Source organism: Hevea brasiliensis, chromosome 17, assembly GCF_030052815.1.
Source record: "Hevea brasiliensis isolate MT/VB/25A 57/8 chromosome 17, ASM3005281v1, whole genome shotgun sequence".
Taxonomy (NCBI): Eukaryota; Viridiplantae; Streptophyta; class Magnoliopsida; order Malpighiales; family Euphorbiaceae; genus Hevea; species Hevea brasiliensis.
Window position 1 is genome coordinate 48514272 of NC_079509.1, and position 20290 is coordinate 48534561.

Sequence of the window (20290 nt, forward strand, 5' to 3'; positions counted from 1 at the left end):
ATTAGGCTATTTGTGCACATTACCGTTTACATATATTTTCATATATAATTTTTATTTTTATAAAATTGTCTTGATAAAATTTAACCATTTCTTTATTTGAATTAAATGATCATAATTTTTTAATACATTAATATAAATGTATGTGTATTGTTTCTAGTAAATTTTTAATATATATATTTATTTAAATTAAATAATTTTAATATATTAATATATATGCAGGTGCATTGCTCCTGCTGATAAATTTTTCAAGATTGTCACTATTGTTAATTCAATGTTTATGGTGACATGACTATAACATGAAAAAGAAGTTGGAATTGGACCAAGGATAATAAATTTTCTTTGTTTGTAGCTCTCAACTTATTGAGGAGACATTGTCCTATTTAATTCATACCATTAAAAAGGCTCATCTGATTTTGTACTTTCTTTCATAGCTCCGGATTTTTTTTTATTAATTATTAAAAAAATATGAGGAAAAAGTATTTACTAAAATAATCTGGAATCAAAACTATTTATTAAAACAATGCAGCCTTCTCTTTTTCATATCTACCATCCTGAATCTAGTTCATTGGGTATACGATAAATAAGTGTAGTGTAACTCTGCAAGCAGTAAAATTGCCACATACATCTCTTTTGTATTTTGTTCCAGTTATTATCCAGATTATAGCTCTAGTCAATCCTCTGCCTTTATGGTTTTAATATCTAAGTTTCATCATAGTGATATGAGAAAATGGAACTAAACTAGTCCAAGGAGCAAAACCGCAGCCAATATATGGACAATGATGTTGCTTTCTATCCTACCATAAACAACTGTATTTAAAAGAAATCAAGCATTGCTTTCAATTTTTACTAGAATTAAGATAACATGCAAGAAGATAAAGAGAAGAAAAGGGTTATTATTTATTTTTCAAGCGGTGTTCATATATAATGTTTCAAACGGCAAGGGAATCTTTTCTCATCATTCCAATGATAAAGAAAAGCTTCCCTGAACCACATGGAAATCATCACTACCCAAATACAAGCCTTATGCAGCAGTAAATTACTACTATTACCAAATGTAAAACAATCTTGTCATTTAAGCTCTATCTCAGAATATGGAAAACTTCCACTACTATACTCCTGGTCCTTATTTATAATTGGGCTGTAGAAACTGCTTCCACTTGATACATCTTGACTGTTTGAATTAGATACCAATTCAACATCACTGTGCAGACAAGCCTGTTGCAGTATGTTCTCAATCTCCTTGACCACCTCTGTCATTGTAGGCCTGTTGACTCTTAATTCTTCAACGCACCTAATTGCTAGATCGACAAACTTTTCTAAACCTTTTAGTGTGCTGCTGAAAGCAATGGTTGGATCAAGGATCAGATGCTGAAGATTGTATAAATGTTTTGTCTTATCCATTGCCATCTTGACCATTGTCACAATATATCTCCCATGTTCTATAGGCTTTCTACCAGTTATTAACTCCAACATGATCACTCCGAAGCTATAAACATCACTTTTCTCAGTTGAATGCAGAGTCAAGTAATATTCAGGATCTACATAGCCCTGCGCCAACAAATAGAATACTTGCTTGGTAAACTATAGTCTCTAATTAGCATATATGTTTTCTCCTGATGAAAATAAAGGAAAAAGTATGAAAAAAAATTACCTAAGGTTTCGCATTTTTACACTTCAAGGTCTTATGACTTTCATGCAGTTTGAAACTTAAGCGCTGATGATTTATTAGCAGACTAACTAATGGTGTTCATGGTCATTTAAGTGCTACCAACATATTTCATAGATTAACAGTCATGAGAAAAACCACAAGACCCTGAAGTGTAAAAGCATGAAACTAAATTATACTTTATTGTACTTATCCAAAAAAAATTAAAAAATATTAGAGGTTATTAGATAAATGGTATACTGACCATTGTCCCTTTAACATTATCAGAAACATGACTGCTGTGACCCAGAAGCTTTGATAGACCAAAGTCAGCAACTTTTCCATTTAGCTGATCATCCAATAGAATGTTAGATGACTTAACATCCCTGTGGATGATGGGTGGGTTGACATGGTCATGCAAATAAGCAAGACCTCTGGCCGAATCAAGGGCTATTTTAAGTCTTCTTTCCCAACTTAATCGGACACCTGACTTCCCTGCATACATCATTAGTTAATTAATTGTCAAGCGGATATAAATTAAAGAAAGCTAATATGAGTAATGCCATTTTGGAAATACCTGAAATGCAATCCTTTAGACTACCATTTGAAACATACTCGTAGACAAGCATCTGTTCGCCTACCTCATAACAGAAACCTAGTAGGCTAACGAGATTTTTGTGATAAATCTTTGATAGGAGTTCAATCTCAGTTTTGAACTCAACACTACCCTGCATTGATCCTTGTTCAGCTCTTTTAATTGCAACTTGTATCCCACCGGTAAGAATCCCTCTGTAAACCTGAGAAAATGAGACAGATTGGTGTAATAAAAATAAAAATAAAAAAAAGAGAAACATAGAAAATCAAAGTTCTATCAAATCTACTGACCTTCCCATATCCTCCTGTTCCAATAATATTGGCATCTGAAAAGTTGCTAGTGCTTTTCTTAATTTCTTCAAAAGAGAAGCACCTCAGTCCAGTTATTTGAGGACGGCTTCCACTTTTCCCATTGTTGTCCCATGATGCTGCATGCATACAGAAAATGGATAATAAGGACTTCAAAAGCAAAAGTTTGGGATTTAAAGGCAATAAGTAATTCCAACAAATAAGCACTGCATAATTTTTTTTTTAATTACCAAATGGATCTCTTAGTTGAGAAGGCCTTTCAACTTTTCTTCTTTGGTTGAAAGCATAAACTAAAGCCACCAGTAATAGTAGCAACAGAGCAAAACCAACAGCTGATGCTCCAATGATGATTCCAATATTTGATGACTTGTTATGTACTGCAATTCGTGCATTGCTTTAAGATAAAACGGTGGAAAAAATTTCTTGTTGTTTATCTTTAATTCTGATATGAAACTTCAATCCTTGTAAATAAACTCTAGTTTAGTTCCACATGGAGTTTAGTTTACCTGTAAAGTATTCATTATTGTCGAGAATGAAATGGAACGATCCAAAAGGATTTAAGGGCGGGAAAAACCCAAAATTGTTGAGCTGAGATGTAATCATGGAAAACCCTGTTCTGTTAAAACGGTCACTACCAGATGGAAAGATTTGCAGCCTCAATTCAAGGTAACCATACATATCCCTCCTTTGATCACTCACTCTAATTGAATCTACAGGAAGTTTATAAGACTGAAAGGTCTTTGTCAAATTGGCCTCGAGAGATTGGTAGTAGCTTGCATCTCCCAAGTCTTGGAAGGAAACAAACAAGAACTGTAAAGTTCCTGTGATTGGATATGCATATTTGCAATTGGGGCTGCAAATTGGATTTAATCTGCAGGCATTGTCGCAATTGTTTCGTTGTGTAGAATTTGGGACCTGTGGCTGTTGGGAAACTATGCAGTACTTTTCTAGTAAACCCTTCTTTCCACAAATAGGATTACCTTGAAGCCTGACATTAAAAGATTACATCTCATAGTTGTGATAAGCAGTTGCATGATCTAGCAAATTAGCCTGCCAATGTCAAATGGTAATTAAGCAGTCTTGGAGATAGATGTCACTTACTTTAGCGCTCCATTGTATTCATAACCTTCTGTGAATTGAGTAATGTCATTTTTCTGCAAATCAATGAGCTTCAGTTTTCTGCTATAATTGTAGCCAATGTCCAAGGTGCCATTGAGCTTATTGTTACTTAGTACACTGCTAGCATAAGTCAGAATAATCAGCTTACAAGTTGAGCTAAGACATCACAGTTTTGTTTCAGTTGGTTTACTTATGACACAGTAATTTTGAGAAGAAGCTGTTGCTTACATTGTTTGTAACTGAGTAGAGCTGAAGAGGCTAACTGGTATTCGCCCTTGAAGAAGTGTATTCTCCATTATTCTGTCAGTAGAAGATTTAAATTGATATTAGTTGAAAAAAATATATACTTTCTCATTGTTAGAAAAAGAGAGAGAGAGAGGTACAATGTTGTCAAGGATTGTAGGCTTGAAAACCATTGTGGAATTGATGATGCATCGAAACTGTTGTTGCTCATGTCCCTGCAAATCAAATGTAGATAATGTATAAAAATGCATAGAGAACAACTTATTGGAGTCCACTTCTACTATTAAAGAAAAATCTTGCAGAATCTCAGATACGCACACATAGGTGAGGCGATTCATGTCTCCAAGATCAGGCATGGGGCCCGTTAATTTATTATTCGACAAGTATCTGAAAATAAATAACTCATGTTATTCTTTAAGAAAGCATTGATCCAATAGATGACAAAACAGAATACCACAAGTGAGCAAAAACATATTTTTTTCCCTTACAGCTCAGTCAAATTGACTAGGCCACTCAAGTTCACAACTCCACTCAATGAATTCCTATCCAGCTTTCTGTTGTCAAAAAAGGGAAAGGAAAATATTCATATTTTGCAATATCTCAAACGTCCGTGGCTGCAAAAAATCCAATTTTTATGATACTCACATCACTTCCAAGGTTCGTACTAATGTTATTGTAGAAGGAATGCTACCGGTAAGACGATTGTCATCGAAAAGCCTGCTCAAAGTCATATTTACAAAATCATAAATGAAAAGTTGATCTTCACTGAGCTATTTGGATATTTCCTTTTTCCTTGAACAGGTAGGGTTATAGGATTTTGAACTGGATTACTCAAAATAAATGTCTATTAAGCATTTGTTGTAAATTAAATTGGCGAAATCTGAGCTCTGCAGCCCCATAACTTACTATTTTTTTAGTCCTAAACATTAATTTAGTGTAATGTTTGTGTGTTCTTAAGCAGTTGGCATTAAAATTGCTACTTTGGTTATTTTCTAAAATCACTGCATATTTATAAATTTCTCCCAAATGTACAGAGCAAGTAGCTATCTGATTTTGCCCACAATCAATTCAGCAAACTTACACGTGTAGCAATTTCATTTTTGAGCTGAAAAGTTGAGGTGGAATTGTGCCTTCGAGCTCATTTTGTCCAAAATGACTGAAAATTATTCAATTAAACCATCGTTCTTTAGTTTGAAGAAAGCAGAGAAATATCAAATGATGAAATGACCCGATACACTTACAAGTGTTGTATGCCTACTAGCAAATCTAAACCAGGTGATGTCTCGTTAGAGACTGGAATTTCTCCAGAAATATTATTGTCGGTTATATCCAGCCAATAAAGTTTAAGCAGATTGCCAAAGGAATGTGGTATTTCTCCAGTGAAATTGTTAGCACCTAATGATCTGCAAAGAATGACAGAAAAGGATTTCAGAAATATGAGACATCAATAAATTATGAAAGATTCTGAACATCAGTAAGAAATATCAGCCGATTCATTAGAAATAAAATTTAAAAATTCACTCCACAAAGACTTCCAGATTACAAGTAGAGCAGCTGGTTAAGAGATCCTATTGTGTCAGGAATTGGGCCAGAAAAACTGCAACCATGCAGGGACCTGGCGAGCAAGGAAAAATAACCAGTGAAAGCTAATTATAAGTAAGAACCTTGAAGAATAGCAATTTTCTTACAGGTATTGAAGGTTCTTCAAATTTCCAATTGTTGGTGGAAGATTTCCTGTCAAATCCTTGTTAAGAGATAAATCACTACATCAAGCAGAAACTGATGATCAGGAAGTTGTGTAATTTTTTAATATACAGCACATCAAGTAGGCTTTCCAAGCATAACATGCTAAGAGGTCTTCTGCTAAAATCATTCCCAAAACAAGATGGTTTTTTCATGGAGTGATTTTATGGTATTGAGAGAAAAAGCAAAGAGAATTTACAGTTTCTCTAACGCAATTAAATTCCCAATGTCTCCAGTAAGCTTGCCCGCTAGACCTTGGCCTGATAATACCCTGAAAATGGCAAGTGTTCACGTTAGAGAAACAAAGAAGCGGCCTAAAGAACATAGGAAAGGCAGAAAAAAGGTTATCAATCTGTTACATGTCAGTGATACGAGAATTCGAGCATTGTATTCCTTCCCATTTATCCCCACAAGGATCGTCGCCAGTCCAACTCGATGGCTTATTCTTCCAGCTATCCTTCATTAGAGCAGACAAAACAGCAACTGCATCATATATCACACAGCAGTTAGGATGGTTTAAACAGCAACTGCATCATATGCCACACTGAAGCAACTTACAGTCTCCAGTGTCCGTTTTTGCTGCTATAGCAAACACTTGAAGGAACAAGAACAGCAAGAAAATCTGTTGTTTTGGACCCATTAACTGAGAAACTATCATCTGGACTGGATTCCAACAGAAGGCTCCGCCACAACGAAGTAAACTCTTCCTATCTCAGTTTCTAACGTTGAGTTGCAGAATCCTCCCGTAGCTTTTATAATCTCATAGCTGGCACTATCAGCTACCAGCTAACGCTTGCAGTCCTTTAACTTTAATACATCCACAACGAACCACGTTTCCAATCACATTCTACGCCTGATCAGGTCTTTCTCAAACAAGACTTGAAAATTAATTATGGAGTTTAGCGTCATCTAAAGATTTGATTGGAGAGATTGTAATATCATATTAATAAGAGTTTACATATAAAATGACAATTTATCAATTTATATCTATTCATAATCTACATATATCTATCTATATATTGGGGAAGGAGAACATTTGGAATGCCAACAATACCCTTCATTATTTATATTTTTATAATTATATAATTTTTTTTATTATTTAAGCTAATTTTAGAATAATTATTAATTTAAAATTCTTAACCTACTTATTTTTAACTTCTACTTAATTCAAAATAAAATTTTATGAAAAAGAGTTAATTAAAATCCAAATTCATATTTCCTTAAAAAAATAATATGAAATAGTAAAAAAAAAATCAATTTTATATAAAATAATTAACTAAGAAATCATAAATTCATGCCTTTTCAAAAAAAAAAAAAAAGTTTTATGCTTTGAAAAAAGAAAAAACATAAATATCCGATTTGAGTTGAAACTGAAAGTGTTATATAAAGGCCAATTTTTAATTAATTGTTAAAATTTATTATTTTATTATAATAAATGAAATACATAAATTTAAATTTCAGTCCTATTAGAATTTTATTATAAAATAAATTTTATATGCATGATAAATCCTATTATTATTACACTCATTCAAAAATTCATGTCTTCTAGAAAAATGAATTAGTAAGGAAATTTTCAAAAAATTTTGATCAATTTTATGAAAATAGTTAACTAAGAAATCAACAATTTATATTTAAAAAAACAAGTTTTATGTTTTAAAAAATATATATATAAATCAAATTTGGATTGAAATTGACGATGTTATATAAAGGCCAATTTTAATTAATTATTAAAATTTATTACTCTATTATAATATATGAAAACTAAAAGTGTTATGCAAAGGCTATTTTTAATTAATTATTAAAATTTATTGCTTTATATAATATATGAAATGTATAAATTTAATTTTTAGCCCTATTAGAAATTTATCATAAAAGGAGTTTTATATGTGTGAGAAATCCTATTAGTACTATACTCATTAAAAGATTCAAGTCTTTCAGAAAAAAAAAATAGTATGGAGTTTTTCAAAATTTTTTTATTAATTTTATGAAAAATAACTGACTAAAAAATTGTAAATTTACATTTAAAAAAAATATAAGTTTTATGTTTCAAATATATATATATATATTCAATTTGTATTGAAACTGAAAATGTTATATAAAGGCTAATTTTTAGTTAATTATTGAAATTTATTAATTTATTACAATATATGAAAACTAAAAGTGTCATATAAAGGCTATTTTTAATTAATTATTTAAATTTATTACTTTATTATAATATATGAAATATATAAATTTATATTTTAGTTCTATTAGAATTTTTTTTTTTTATAAAAGGAATTTTATATTTGTGAGAAACCCTATTAGAACTACACTCATTTAAAAATTCACGTTTTCTGTAAAAGAAAAAGTTTTCGAAAGATTTTTTTACCAATTTTGTGAAAAATAATTAACTAAGAAATCATAAATTCTCATTTAAAAAAAAAAAGTTTTATGCTTTAAAAAATACATAAATCCAATTTAGATTAAAACTGACAATGTTATATAAAGGCTAATTTTTAATTAATTATGAAAATTTATTACTTTACCATCTACACTATATATAAATGTTAGAAGGGTGGAATATTAAATTTGTGAAAAATGCCATTCATTTTTCAAATCAATTATAATTATATTTTATTATTTAAATTAATTTTAATATTTATATAAATTTAAAATTTTTAATCCTTCTTATACTTAACTTTAATTGATATGAAATTTTATAAAAAGTAATTAAATAAAATAAAAAATTAATAAGTAAAAAATAAAAAATAGAATTAATTTATAATCTATATCTATGATATATATAAAAGTAGGGCGGAACTTTTGAAAACAAAAATAACCCTATTAAAATTAATTAATATCAATAATATAAAAAAATATAAATTAAAATTTTAATCCTCTTCTAGAAATAATTTCACTTGTATTAGATACCCTACTATAATTCTATTCCAAATTTACGTTGCATACATATTATGGTGTCTACAGCTACCTCTCTTTACATGTTTTCTATTGAAGAGAATGAAATTCTCTTACATAGGAAACATGTAAAGATATAGAAACATATTTTGGGTAGATTGAAGAGACTAAACAAAATATCATAATAAAATTCTAAAAATTAAAATAAATGCAGGGATTTGAGAAAACTGAAAATTAAAACTAACTTAAACCTGAATAGTAGAAAAATTAAATTGCTGAAAATTAAAACATTTAATCTTAATAATTAACTTGGATCTTAAATCTAAAGGTTGATGGCAGAAGAATAAATTGCTAAAAATTAAAATCAACTTGGATCTTGAATTCAGAAGTTGATAACTGAAAATAAAATCAACTTGGATCTTGAATCCAGGGTTGATGACAGGAAATGTAAATTGCTAAAAATTAAAATCAACTTGGATCTTGAATCCATAGGTCGATAATAGGAAATGTAAATTGCTGAAAATTAAAATCAACTTGGATCTTAAATCCAGAGATTGATGATAGGAAAATTAAATTGCTGAAAATTAAAATCAACTTAGATATTGAATCAAGAGGTTGATGACAGGAAATGTAAATTGCTATAAATTAAAATCAACTTGCATCTTGAATCCAGAGATTGATGACAGGAAATGTAAATTGCTGAAAAATAAAATCAACTTGGATTTTGAATCTAGAGGTTGATGACAAGAAATGTAAATTGTTAAAAATTAAAGTCAACTTGGATCTTAAATCTAGAGATCGATGACAGGAAATGTAAATTACTGAAAAATAAAATCAACTTGAATCTTAAAATCAACCTGGATCTTGAATCCAGAGGTTGATGATAGGAAATGTAAATTGCTGAAAATTAAAATCAACTTAGATCTTGAATCCAGAGGTCAATAACAGGAAATTTAAGTTGATGAAAATTAAATTCAACTTTGATCTTGAATCCAAAGGTTGATGATAGGAAATGTAAATTGCTAAAAATTAAAATCAACTTGGATCTTGAATCCAGAGGTTTCTTACAGGAAATTTAAATTGCTAAAAATTGAAATCAACTTGAAATGTAAATCTTTAATGTAAAGGGAATAACAAATTATTACTAAGGATAAATGAATATGTTGACCTTGAATTTTAATTTCTTGCTAATGAATAAGTTTTTATAAGTATACCTTGATACTCAGAGTACAAAGCAGACCTGATACAAGACGTTCATCCAATCAAAGTTTGCTTAACACGATTTTGAAACTAAATGATTGATGAGAGAGGTAAGAACAAACCTAAAGATATGGCTCATTAGTTGTCTGACTTCATTTTTCAGAAGCATCGATTACGGATAGTGACTTCTTCCTTGTTTCTTATGAGTGCCTTTTAGTTTTTCACTCCTAGATTTTTTTTTTACTCGCTTTTTCAGGATACCCTTTTGGGTTTTCATCCTTCCCTCATTTTGTAGAAAGCGCCCTTGCGGGTTTTCGCCTTCTTTCCCACATTTTGCTGGAAGCGCCCTTTCGGATTTTCACTTATATATATATATATATATATTTTTTATTTTTTTTTTGCCCCACCCCTCTAGAAGTATCTCGTATTTATGAGCTCATCGTCTGCTGATTATTTATCACTTGTAATCTCAAATAAATATACATAAAGTTACCCGAGTTTAAATTCTTATCTTATAATAAAACTTTGACAAATTAATAGCGCATGAACCAAAGTAAATATAGTAAAGGTGAATTATGCATAAGATATGAGAATATTCGTATTATGGTTTAGATGACAAACGAATAAGGATACAAATTTAAGAGAAGAGGGTACAAGGACAAGTCTCATGAATTCCTTTCAGTTAACTTTTAAGTCCCTCTATTGCCAGTAATACAAAAAACACTTAGAAGAATCCTTATACCATGGTGACTTATTATCTTTTGACTTTGAGCCCATCACTTGACTTTATTCCTCCATTATTTCCCACTACGAGCACCCTTTTGGGTTTTCACTCGTAGATCTTTTTTCCCTCACTATTTCACGACATCCTTTCGAGTTTTCATCCTTCACTCATTTTGCAGAAAGCGCTCTTACAGGTTTTCACCTTCTTTTCCTCATTTTGCTAGAAGCGCCCTTTCAGGTTTTCACTCCTATATATATATATATATATATATTTATATTTTAACTAGGCATAATACCTCTTTACAGCATCTACGTTTATCAGCCTTGGCAACTCTTCCCCGTCCACGTGAGTTAAGATCAGGGCACTACTAGAAAATGTTTTTTTAACTACATAAGGCCCCTCATAAATTAGTGACCATTTGCCTCGGGGGTCGCTTTGATTCGGGAGTATCTTCTTCAGAACTAAATCTCCTGGCTAGAATTCTCGTGGCCATACATTCTTGTCAAATGCTCTAGCCATTTTGCATTGGTATAACTGCCCGTGACAGACTGCTGCTAATCTCTTCTCATCAATCAAATTTAGCTAATCTGACCTTTATTGGACCCATTCAGTATCATCTAACCCTGCCTCCTTTAAAATTCTTAAAGAGGAAATTTCCACTTGTATCGGTAAAATAACTTCCATTCTGTAGACTAGTGAGTAAGGAGTTACCCCAGTTGACGTTCTTACTATAGTTTGATAGGCATGAAGCGCAAATGGAAGCGTATCGTGCCAATCTTTATAAATGATGGTCATCTTTTCAATTATTCATTTGAGATTCTTATTGGCAGCTTCTACAGCCCCATTCATTTGAGGTCGATAAGGTGATGAGTTGAGGTGGCGGATCTTGTATTGGTCACACAGCTTTTGAATATTTGGGCCATTCAGATTCTTAGCATTATCAATGACAATTTCACTGAGGAGGTTGTATCTGTAGATAATGTTATTCTTGGGAAACTTCAAAAACATATTTTGAGTGATGTGGGCATACAAAGCAGCTTTAACCCATTTAGTAAAATAATCGATGGCCACTAGAATGAACCCGTGCCCATTAAAAGCCTTTGGATTAATAAATTGATGACATCAATACCCCACATTACAAACAGCCACAGGGCGATGAGGTTATAGAGTTGGTGAGGTGGGACATTCATCTGGTCAGCTTAAATTTGGCACTTGTGATATTTACAGAGGTACTTGATACAGTTTTTTTCCAGAGTAGTCCAAAAGTAACCTCGCCGCAAGATTTGCTTGGCCATCATGTGCCCTTTACTGTGAGTGGCACAGTTTCCCTCATGAGTCTAAAACAGAATCCTCTTAGCCTCTTTTGTTACCACACACCTCAATAGTTCACCATTAAAGCTCATCTTGTATAAAATTTCGCCACTAGAGAAGTATCCCAATGCTAATCTTCTGATCATTCTTTTCTCATTTCTACTTGCCCCAGAAGGATATTTTCCAGTTTTGATGTACAGCTGAATGTCATGATACCAAGGCTTACCATTTATCTCTTTTTCTATCATAAGGCAGTATACTGGTTTGTTTCTTGCTTTAATTTGTAATAATTGCATTATCTGCCCTTCCTCCATTTGAGTCATCACTGCTAGAGTGGCCAAAGCATCAGCAAATTGGTTCTTATCACAGCTCAAGTGAGTGAAGGAGATTTCTTCAAATTTCTTAATCAGCTCAAGGAGATATTTCTGCTACGAGATCAGCTTTGGGTCTCCTGTTTGCCATTCTCCCTTGACTTGATAGATGATCAAGGTAAAATCTCTGTACACTTCCAATTTCTTTACTTTCATTTCAATAGCAGCTTGCAAACCACTCACGTAGGCCTCATATTCTGCGACATTATTAGTAGACTCAAAATTTAGCTTGACAGCTACCGGGAAGTGTTTCCTACCTGTGGATATTAGTATTGCTCTAATCCCATTATCGGAGAGATTAACTGCCCCATCGAAATACATTTCCCACACATCATCCTGTGCCTCAGTGTCCTCGCTCACCGTATTAATATGCTCATCTAGGAATTCAAAGTTTAAAGCTTCATAATCATCAATTGGGTTCTCTGCTAGGAGATCTGCTATCACACTTCCTTGTATTGCCTTCCTTGTCATATAAACATTGTTATATTGTGAAAGCGTGACTTGCCATTTTGCTATTCTTCTAGATATGAATAGGCTCTCGCAAACATACTTGATCGGATCCATACTGAAAATGAGCCATGTTTTGTGATTCAACATATAGTGCTTGAGTTGATTTGCTGTCCACGCCAATGCGCAATAGATCTTTTCTAGAAATGAGTACCGTGACTCGCATTCATCGAACTTTGTGCTTAAATAATAAATGGCTCTTTCTTTTCTCCCAGTGTCATCATATTGCCCCAGAACACAACCCATTGAAGTCTGCTAAATTGCCATATATAAAATTAATGGTCTACCCGCCACTAGAGGAATTAATACAGGTGGATTCGATAAGTACTGCTTGATTTTTTCGAAGGCTTCTTGACAGGCTTCATCCCACTTTGAATCGTTATTCTTCTTTAATAGTTTAAAAATGGGTTCAGCCTTAGTAGTTGTTTACTAGTTTTTCAACTCTGCAAGTGCACGGATCGCGAACAAGTAATAAAGTAGTGAGTAGAGTATCATCCCACGATGAATTTAACTAGTAAGTACCAGACAACACAGCAATTTTGGCTGTCTAGGCTATCGAATAAAATGGGAGAGTGAAATTTGTCTATTTGGAATACTGGGAATAAAAAGGGTAATAAATTTAAAATGGAATAATCTATTTTGAAATAATTCTAGAATTAAGATTTCACACTTTAACCTTATTATGGATGTAATCTTATCTATTCATTAGATTGAGAATCGTTTGCCTTGATGGAAATTAATCCTAAAGTATCCTAGGTCCTCTCTCAAGGCACCTAAAGTGTGTCTCAATTAGAGCTAAACCCTACTTTCATAGGTTATCAGTTCTAATAAAAATCCTTTAAAACCTATGATTAATTATGGAACTCCACAAAGGTTATCAGCCTATCTCTAGGTCAGATTTCCTAAGTTCAAAATTTTGATTTTCTAGTATTAATCTTCACCTTTCAGTTCTTTAATTAATATCTATAATCAATACTATGTGGATACCAACACATAGCATGCATTAAGATCGCAAGAAATTAAATCAAATTAACAAATCTCAAATCCAATAAATAAAACTCAATATTTATCCATAATAATGATTACAAGCGTTACTCTTCTAATTTTAGAATATGAAAATTACTCACTCATGGTGAGTTCAGCAAACATAATAAAAATAAAATAAAAGAACTATAAAAGTTTATTTAAAGAAATAGAACAAAAGAACTGAAAAGAATCTGTAGCTTTGATCTTGTGGAACTTCAGCTGAAGGCTCCTTTTGATACTGATACACTACTCTTCTAGGCGGCTGTGAGAAAATGACGAAGGTGTTATTGTCCGACTCTTGATCCCCCTTTTCTGCTTTCTGCTACTTCTATTTATATTCAATGCCTAGGGTTAGGTTTTCAGATTCTCCGAAGCATTAGAAGTCTCTTCTCTCTGTCAAAAACTGGAGCTGGAGCTAAATAAGGAAACTGGCTGTCGGCTGATACATGGCCCGTGTGTCACTACATGGCCTAGGGCTATGTAACTTACTGGAGCTTTGAAGACTGCATCTCGTATTGGCACAGAAGATTACACGGGGCATTGCTGGTTACACGAGTCCAAGTACACGACCCATGTTCTTTTGCTTTACAGAGAGTTCCTTAATCCTGGCCAGGCAGAGACTTACACGAGTCTCCATGGTTTACACGGGTCTGTGTACACAGCCCGTGTACTGTGTTTCTTCCTTGGCTCTTTTAGTTTTCCCCTGGCAGTACGTTACACGGGTCTGTGGCTTTGATTACACGACCCATGTAAAGTGTATCAGCGGCACTTCTCTTGTAGGTGTCTTCTTTAACTGCTTAGCCACATCATACTCGCTCTGCTTCATAATCTGCAAGAGCAATTCCTCCTCATGGTTATGCTCACTAGATTCTCTTTTCCTCATTTCTTTAGAACCCTCATCATTCTTTATTGCTTCCTTCACCTTTTCTTTCCCTTTCTTTTTTTCTACTTCTTCAGGGCCATATCATCTTCCACTCCTGGTAATGTATTCTATTTCTTCCTCGAGCACAATAGGGCTAAGGGTAGGCTTTACGGGTTATAGAATGGGGCTCGGCTCTGGTTCACATACTAGTTGAGGCTGGATGATACTATTCTGGGCAATAAAGGGTCCATTATAAGTAAGCTTGAAGGGTGAGGGGATGATGTAGTGATCGGTTAAGTGTAGGTGTGGTTGAGAGTAGGAGTAGATGAGCTACTCATGGCCTCTTGAGTAAAAACTTGAAAATTATAATTCCAGGATACTATGTGGGTGTTAATGATTGAGAGTTATTAGGGTATCCTAATGATAACTCTTGGAGGTGCTGATGAGGTTGACACTAGAGGAAAAGAAAGTGTGATCCTGGGGATCTGTGTGACAACCCGGCCAGGGAAAGTAGTCTGATGAGGGTGGGGAGTGGCATAAGAGAGTAAACTCTCAACAGGCTTCTAAGATGGCAAGGCGACCTAGGGTAGTGGAATGCGAGGCACAGGAATGAATTGAATCATACATTGAAAAAGGGGAAAGTAATCACTAGAGGCGCCTTTTGGTAGAATGCCCTAGAGAGTTGGAAGAACTCTGGGGTGCTCGCTTGAGAGAAATCCTAGGATGGGTGACCTCCTGGGAAGTTCTCCATTCACCTATGGGACAAAATTGTGAGGCTCAAGATAGGGTGGGCCAAAGCAGACAATTGCTCTAGTGGTTGGAGCAGAGGCATTACAATCTGACTACTCCATTCCTCTCTAGTGGTGTTTACTTCTTTTTCTCCTTTTACTTTCTCTCTTCCTTGACACCTCAAAATTTTGAACCTCATCAATTTGTTAATTTCATCTTTGAACTTCTCACAGTCTATTAGTGTATGGTCTAGGGAACCACTATGGTAAGGACACCCTACCCCTGATTGCTCTTCTTTAGTCTCCAGTATTCTAGGGCTTAGATACCCCTCTTTCACAGCAAATTCAAAATTTTCCTTATAAAAAGGTTACAACTGTTCAATTTCTGGTTCCAAATGTCCTCCATGATTTCCACCATATTCACATTGCCTCCTCTCCCAACCTCATGGTTTGGCAATGGATTTGTCGCTACATTTGGAGCCGCATTTCCTCCTTCTATTTTTAGCCAACCATTCCTGATGAGAGATTGTACCCTTCCCCTGAGCGCTCCACAGTTATCAGTTGTATGACCGACGGCACCACCATGGTACTCACATCTTGCATTAGGATTATACCACCTAGGGTAAGGTGGTTACAGGAGGTTTAATGGAATGGATACGATCTGATTAATACTCAGTAGATAGTGATAGATCTCACTTAAAGGCATGGGAAGAGGTGGATCTAGATTTCTTGTGGGTCTGGGATTGACCTGAGGAGCTAGTGGTCTAACAAATAGAGCCAGTTAGGTATGTGGTCTTGGATGATAGGTAGTTTGTGGTGGATACTGCGGCGGAGATGAGGATAGTTAGGGAAGGGTGGTGGGGCATTTGCCACCATTGGACTTTGGGTAGGAAACCGTGGGCAAAAATTATTTTGGGGAGGGCGAGGTGTATAAGCTTGAAGAGACATGACATACACATCTCCTTCTTTTTTCATAGTCAGATTTGGTGTCCTCTTTGCAGAATTCTCTCCTGCAACATCCTGAAGCCTCCTCAATCTCAAATTAACCTCTATCCTTTCCCTAGTCTAAATAATATCAGTAGAATTATTAGATGTATTCTCGATCATCAGGTTGAAATAGGGAGCTCTCAAATTTTTGATAAATAAGGAATAAAGCTTGTTATTCATCACTAGGGGATACACCTGCAGCTTTCTCTCTCTACCTCTGAGCATACTCTTTGAAGCTTTCTCTTTCTTTCTATACCAAGTTTTGGAGGTCCCTCCTGGTTGGGGCCACATCGCAATTGAACTTATATTGCTTTAAGAATGCATCTGCTAGGTCTTTCCAGGAGTGCAGTTTACTCCTATCCAACTGAATGTACCAGCGTAGAGCTGGACTAGAAAGACTCTTGTGGAATAAGTGGATCAATAACTTATCATCTTTCGACAGTGCTAACATCTTTGTAATACAGGTGGCTAAGTGTGTGCGTGGATCAGAAGTATCACTGTACTTTTCAAATTCAGGAACTTTAAACTTTAGGGTTACCATCATATCTAGGACCAGTCTCAAAGCAGACACGTCCAGAGACCCATACATATTTAATCCCTCAATTGCCCATAAACATTCCTCCAGGGCCGTCAGCTTTTCATTTTCCACCTTCTCCTTTTTTTTCCCACTCCATATGTTATTCCTGTTGATGTATATTATTCGACATAAGGGAAGGTCTGATTGTAAGGCTGTTGAACAGGGTAGGCAGGCTCATTCACTTGATAAGTAGAAGCATGAGGATTAGTAGCTGCTATAAGTTCAGGGTTCGGGTGTTAGAAAACAAAGGAAAATGAAGCTTGTTCTTGGCATCGCTGAGGGTTTGGATCCCCAGTCACTATTGGTGGTGTAGTTATTGGTAAGGTTGGTGGAACCGCTATTTCTTTTCCGCGGGGCTAATTCTCTCATCATTTGTAAACCTTTATTGGTACGATGACTTGCTTGATCAGGTTTCCTTTTTCACGAGTAATATTGATTTTCTGTAAAGAGCTATAAGCATTAGTTTGACTTATTTAAGATCCTTTTTATTATAATTAATTTCCTAATTGATTAAAAGGATATAGAGGCAAATGATTGCCAAAACAGTGTTTGCCAAGGGCAAATCAAGTTAACTCTATAATGGCATCATTCAATAGTCCAATTGTGAATAACAGGGTCATGTACGTATCCATGATACCTGTTCATGTGGTGCACACTTTTTTCACATAGCCCTAACGAGGATAAATCCCATGGGGGTTATGCCATTCATTCATGATTTCAAAGACACAAAACATAATTTGATCAATCCATTAAAACTTAATCGTTCATTTACTTGACAAAAAATATACAGAATTCAACTATTACCTAGGCTCAGGGAGACTTTTTAAGATGCAGTGACATTTCTTAGATATTCAAAGATCCTTTCTTCTTATCTCGTAGGATCAAATGTTCACAGGGTATATTCTGACTCTGGTAATAACTCTTGTTTTCCTTGTGCCACCATCCTCTCTAATAGGTCAACATTCTTTTTTAGTTCTTAATAGAGAGTAGCCTGGCATTCTTTTTTGTTCCTTTCCCTAACACATTCCTTTAGAATGCCATTGATCAACTGTGCTTGCTCCTTAAGTTCAATCCTCTTCTTTTTATTCTCCTGTTTATATTTAGCCACTAGCATCTTGTGATGTATCAGCTTTTCTTGCAGTTTGTTGTTTTGTCTCCTGGCCTCACTTATTTTGCCCTAGAGCATGGCTTTCTCTCTTTCCCACTAGGCTTTTTATTCCCTATACTTTGCCTCAATTATTGCCATTGTTTGCTTATTTTTACAACCACCGCAAATGCACAGATCACTAACAAGTAATACAGTGATGAGTAGAGTATCGTCTGTGTTGAGTACCAAACTATAGTGATTTTAATTATCTAGACGATCGAGTTATAGAGAAATAAAAATTAAATCTAAGCTAAAAGAAATAAAGTCTAAAATAATTATCTAAACTAAAATACCAATGGATGAGAACATTCTACAGCTAGGGGTTCACACTTCAAGCAATTATAGAATCAATCTAATTCATTCAATAATTGGGAGATTATTACTTTGATGACAATTAATCCTAAGTTATCTTAAGTCCTCTTTCAAGGCACTCAAGGTGTATTTTGATTGACCTAAACCCTACTTTTATGGTGATTAAATAAATTAGAACCCTTTAAGATCTTTGATTAATTTTGGAACTGCACAAAGGTCATCAACCTATCTCTAGGTCAGATTTCCTAGGTTCAAAACCCTGATTTTCTAATACTAATCTTCACATTTCAGTTCTTGAATTTGTATCTTAGATCATAGCTAGGTGGGTACCAATACATAGCATGCATTAAGAACGCAAAAGATTGAATCAAAGAAAAAAATCCCCAATATATTAAATAAAATCAAATCAAATCCATAATTAAATTGAGAATGCTACATCCCTAATCCTAGAATAAAGAGCCTACTCACACATGGTGAGTTTTACAATCAATTTTATAAAAAGATAAAGAGAAGACATAAGAAGAAAATATAGTGAAAAAACCCAGAAGGAGAGTTGCTGCCTTGGACTTTTGGAACTTCCACTGAAAATCCCTTATAGCAATCTTGTGGATCTTGTTTTTCCCTTGTCTCCTTTGAAGTTAATGTGCACCCTCGAATGTAAATTAGCTCCCTTGAATGTAAATTCTCCTCTCCCTTTCAATTCTTGACTTGTTATATTTATATCTGGTGTAAAAACCCTAATTTCAGAGTCTAAGAAGCCTTAGGAGTCCATTTGAGTCTGGTTGGAAGCAAGAAAAACCGCATCAGAATTGCTGTCAGGGGACTTTACAAGGGCTGTGTAGTGATACATGCCCTGTGTAACTTTCTGCTACTTTGTTTTTCAAGTTTTCTTCAGTTTAGAGAGTTGCACGGGGTCCAGGAAGTTACACGGGGTAGGTTACACGGCCCGTGTACTGCTTCTAGCCCTGTATTCTTCACGTTTTGATCTCTAAATCTCTTTCAAACTCGTCTTCTAGAACCACATAAAAATACTTGATAAAATATAAAAATCAATGAATTGAGTTGGATTAACATGTTTTCTAAAATAATAATGAAAACACATAAAAATAAACATAAAAGGAGACTAAATGCTAACAAAATGCAATAAACGTTAACCTTAAACGTCCATATAATTTGACTTCATCAACCATCTCTTCTCTAACCCTCTTTCCTTCCCTTTTCAAATCTTGACGATCACTTTAGGCTGATAGATTTTCTAACTGCTTTACTCGTTCTTTTAGCCGTTGATTCTTTAAAACCAATCCTTGGAAATGAATATCCAACCTGGCATGAGCTTCTTCCATGTAGTCCTCTTCAGAGTCTTTGTGAGGTAATTTATCTTCCAGACCCATTAGCTTAGTGAGTTTATACCCTTGTCTCTCTTGTCTCTCCATGTAGGATATCCCTCTGTTGTGCTCAATCCTTAAGGCGACCATTCCATTAGGGTTACTTTTTCCAAGACTTGCACAGGGCCTTCAGTTCATCCTCTTTACCAGCTTCATAATAGAAATGAACTCAGTGAAATTCTCTAGTACATGGGATAAACTGAGTCAAACCAAACTACCTCATCACTAAAGCTGGGAGATAACTTGTACATCTAGTCAACTTAACCAGAGGTACGAAATGATAATCCCCTGTATTGAATAGGAAGGATTGGCCAGTAGTTCACAGCTTTCTCCAGTAATAGTCGTGACTATTAAAACTTAGAATTAACTCTTGCATTGTTGTTCTCTTGCCTATTGTTGATTTCAACATCTTTCCAATAATTGACTTATCCAAATACCAAGCTAACCCTTTGGTTTCCCGTGGGTAGACATGGCTCAAGGTCCAGAGATACAACAATTGAATACAGCACTTCATGATTCCTTTACCCTGTTGTCGATAATATGTTAAAGTTAAGAAGGTTTCGGTAAGGACGGTAGCGATTGGATTGATATTATGCTTTTCCACT

At 34.3% G+C, this 20290-nt stretch overlaps 2 protein-coding genes across 6 annotated transcripts; both read right to left on the reverse strand.

Moving 5' to 3' along the window:
• Positions 1-875: 875 nt before the first annotated feature.
• Positions 876-6420, reverse strand: LOC110634194 (leucine-rich repeat receptor protein kinase HPCA1). Of its 5 annotated transcripts, none has more exons than XM_058139748.1 (19): positions 6212-6420; positions 6013-6136; positions 5853-5924; positions 5599-5673; positions 5454-5525; positions 5152-5313; positions 4992-5066; positions 4556-4627; positions 4399-4464; positions 4229-4297; positions 4051-4125; positions 3896-3967; positions 3650-3787; positions 3055-3536; positions 2779-2925; positions 2531-2667; positions 2223-2442; positions 1911-2140; positions 876-1548 (listed from the first exon to the last, which is right to left on the reverse strand). In XM_058139748.1, exons 1-19 carry the CDS (start codon positions 6309-6311, stop codon positions 1069-1071), a joined length of 2868 nt encoding a protein of 955 aa, XP_057995731.1. In that variant the 5' UTR covers positions 6312-6420; the 3' UTR covers positions 876-1068. The 5 variants fall into 5 exon arrangements, with proteins under 5 accessions (XP_057995731.1, XP_057995732.1, XP_057995734.1 ...); XM_058139749.1 differs by having other exon boundaries at positions 3650-3784; positions 6212-6418; XM_058139751.1 differs by lacking the exon at positions 5454-5525.
• Positions 6421-12211: 5791 nt separating this feature from the next.
• LOC110634209 (uncharacterized) lies at positions 12212-12907 on the reverse strand. Its single transcript, XM_021783156.2, has one exon. The coding sequence runs from the start codon at positions 12905-12907 to the stop codon at positions 12212-12214; it is 696 nt and encodes a 231-aa protein (XP_021638848.2).
• Positions 12908-20290: the final 7383 nt, after the last annotated feature.

Bases quoted from the DNA above. Each gene is read 5' to 3' on its own strand.
- LOC110634194 (XM_058139748.1), bottom strand. From the start codon at position 6,311: ATGATAGTTTCTCAGTTAATGGGTCCAAAACAACAGATTTTCTTGCTG. The intron at 5,925-6,012 runs GTAACAGATTGA...TGCCATTTTCAG, and splicing joins AATTCTCGTATCACTGACAT to GGTATTATCAGGCCAAGGTC. The intron at 5,067-5,151 runs GTAAGTGTATCG...AATAATTTTCAG, and splicing joins CTAGTAGGCATACAACACTT to TCATTTTGGACAAAATGAGC.
- LOC110634209 (XM_021783156.2), bottom strand. From the start codon at position 12,907: ATGGGTTGTGTTCTGGGGCAATATGATGACACTGGGAGAAAAGAAAGA.